This window comes from Salvelinus sp. IW2-2015, unplaced genomic scaffold (genome assembly GCF_002910315.2).
Source record: "Salvelinus sp. IW2-2015 unplaced genomic scaffold, ASM291031v2 Un_scaffold12888, whole genome shotgun sequence".
Classification (NCBI taxonomy): domain Eukaryota; kingdom Metazoa; phylum Chordata; class Actinopteri; order Salmoniformes; family Salmonidae; genus Salvelinus; species Salvelinus sp. IW2-2015.
Window position 1 is genome coordinate 1 of NW_019954144.1, and position 1,926 is coordinate 1,926.

Below are 1,926 nucleotides of genomic sequence, written 5' to 3' on the forward strand. Positions count from 1 at the left end.
TAGTCACCTGTCTGTTTCCTATGCCCAGCTAGGGGATAGGGTTAGGGATAGTCACCTGTCTGTTTCCTATGCCCAGCTAGGGGACACTGCTCTCCATATGGCGGCTGCCCTAAACCACAAGAAAACTGTTCAGCTCCTCCTGGAGGCAGGGACTGACGGCAACGCACGAAACAACGTAAGTGGATGCATCTCAAATGCTACTCCATTACCATACAGTGCTGTACTTCTGACCAGTGTACTATATAGGGGGGATTGCATTTAAAAGGAGCATTGTCAACAGTGCAGGGACCTTGTCAGCAACGCGACCTTTCAATTAATTCCTGTCTGTTCCAGGCAGGGAAGACTGCCCTGGACAAGGCCAGAGACTACAACCACAAAGACGTGTCTCTCCTGCTGGCCAGAGCTCCTCAGGTCAGCATGAGATGTTCCTTTGGACATAGACCAATGATACACTGATCTGATACACATTATGAACTGATTCTGGCATCAAAACACCTCTTAGTGAACTTACATTTCCTTCCAAGAGTGACAGTTTGTTAAGGAGTATAAAGAGTGCAGATGATTACCCATCGCCTCGATGAGTAGTCAGTTTTTCCAGTCTGTAATCCAGTCTGTCCTTCATTTTATGCACCTTGGCTGGACTGTGAGGTAGCAACAGACAGTATAGTTAGTCGTTAGTTTTCTACTCTCCTGGGTTTTGGTCAGGTTCACTGTTTCACTAGAGGAAGGACGGTGAGGAAGAAAAGGGACCGGCTGAAGGCAGAAGGCAGAACCCAGTCTGTCATCAGAGAAGAAATGCTGCCCAACAAGGTAAAGGCTGTCTGGGGGTAAAATTAGGCGGTGTATATTGACAGGCAAAAAAATGGATGACACTAGACGGCGGTATGCTAACCCAATGTTAAATATGATGTTTACATTATTTGTGCCTCTTGAGTTATTGGGTTGGGATGAAGCGGAAGTCGAACCTTCATGGACCTTTGTGTACAATTGGACAATAAAGTTGTCTTCTCCTTCACCTCTGCCTCCTGGCTGTTTCCTTCATCAGGACAGTGGGTACATGGCTGAGGCGTCTCACAGTAGTGAGCGTCTGGCCAGCAGGGCAGGCCTCAACAGAGCAGGGCTGCCTCACCATCATCACCACCGCCTTCACTACAGTAAAACATCAGTCACCCCAACCAGCCCTTACCACAGAAGGAGAAGACATAAGCTTTTCAAAGAACAGGTGATTGGGGGTGTCTCAGGGGATTGGGTTGTGAGGATAAAGACAATTTCTGTTCTCTGCAAGATAATGGACAATAAAGTCTTCTTCTTCCAGGCCTTGGCAGAGGATACTCCTAGAAAAAGAATGCATGGCCATCCCGACCTCCACAGGAAGAGCAGACTGTGTACATATGATGAAGCCCCTCCTCACAACGGCACAGACCTGGTGTATGCTCATGCGGTCCATCCTCCCAAGCCTAGTATAGACTTGCTCCTGAACGTGCAGCATCTGTGTCTCATCTCCTCTTTAGTGGCGTTCAGCTCTCCCTCTAGCCTCTTGATCAGGGGCTTACAGTGGCAGCCATTGCTGGGGGCCTGACCAGGCAACACAATCGTGTATAATTGTGATATTTGATTTACATCTTTTCTTTAGATTTCTTTCATTGGTTTCTTTCTAGATCTCTTATATTACCAATATCAACACAACAACAATACTTCTACTGTACTGTACCACTACTACCACTTCAGTTATGGACACCCCACCCCTAGGGTTGAAACATTTCAATAACTTCAAGAGGAAATAAAAAGGTGGTATGGGAATCTTTCTATCTGGGTTTCACGAAAACCTGGAATTTTTGGAAATGATCAGAATTTTGCAGCGTAGTGACTGACCTGTTTGACATTGCCGTCCTTGTCGCGGTACAGGGTGTATAGCTGATAGGTTTT

The 1,926-nt window shown here is 46.6% G+C and overlaps 1 protein-coding gene across 1 annotated transcript; it reads left to right on the forward strand.

Moving 5' to 3' along the window:
* Nucleotides 1-6: 6 nt before the first annotated feature.
* LOC112080204 (ankyrin repeat domain-containing protein 6) lies at nucleotides 7-1,461 on the forward strand. The gene is made up of 6 exons (XM_024145956.2): nucleotides 7-175; nucleotides 334-411; nucleotides 706-810; nucleotides 1,046-1,222; nucleotides 1,316-1,415; nucleotides 1,457-1,461. Exons 1-6 carry the CDS (start codon nucleotides 98-100, stop codon nucleotides 1,459-1,461), a joined length of 543 nt encoding a protein of 180 aa, XP_024001724.2. The 5' UTR covers nucleotides 7-97.
* Nucleotides 1,462-1,926: the final 465 nt, after the last annotated feature.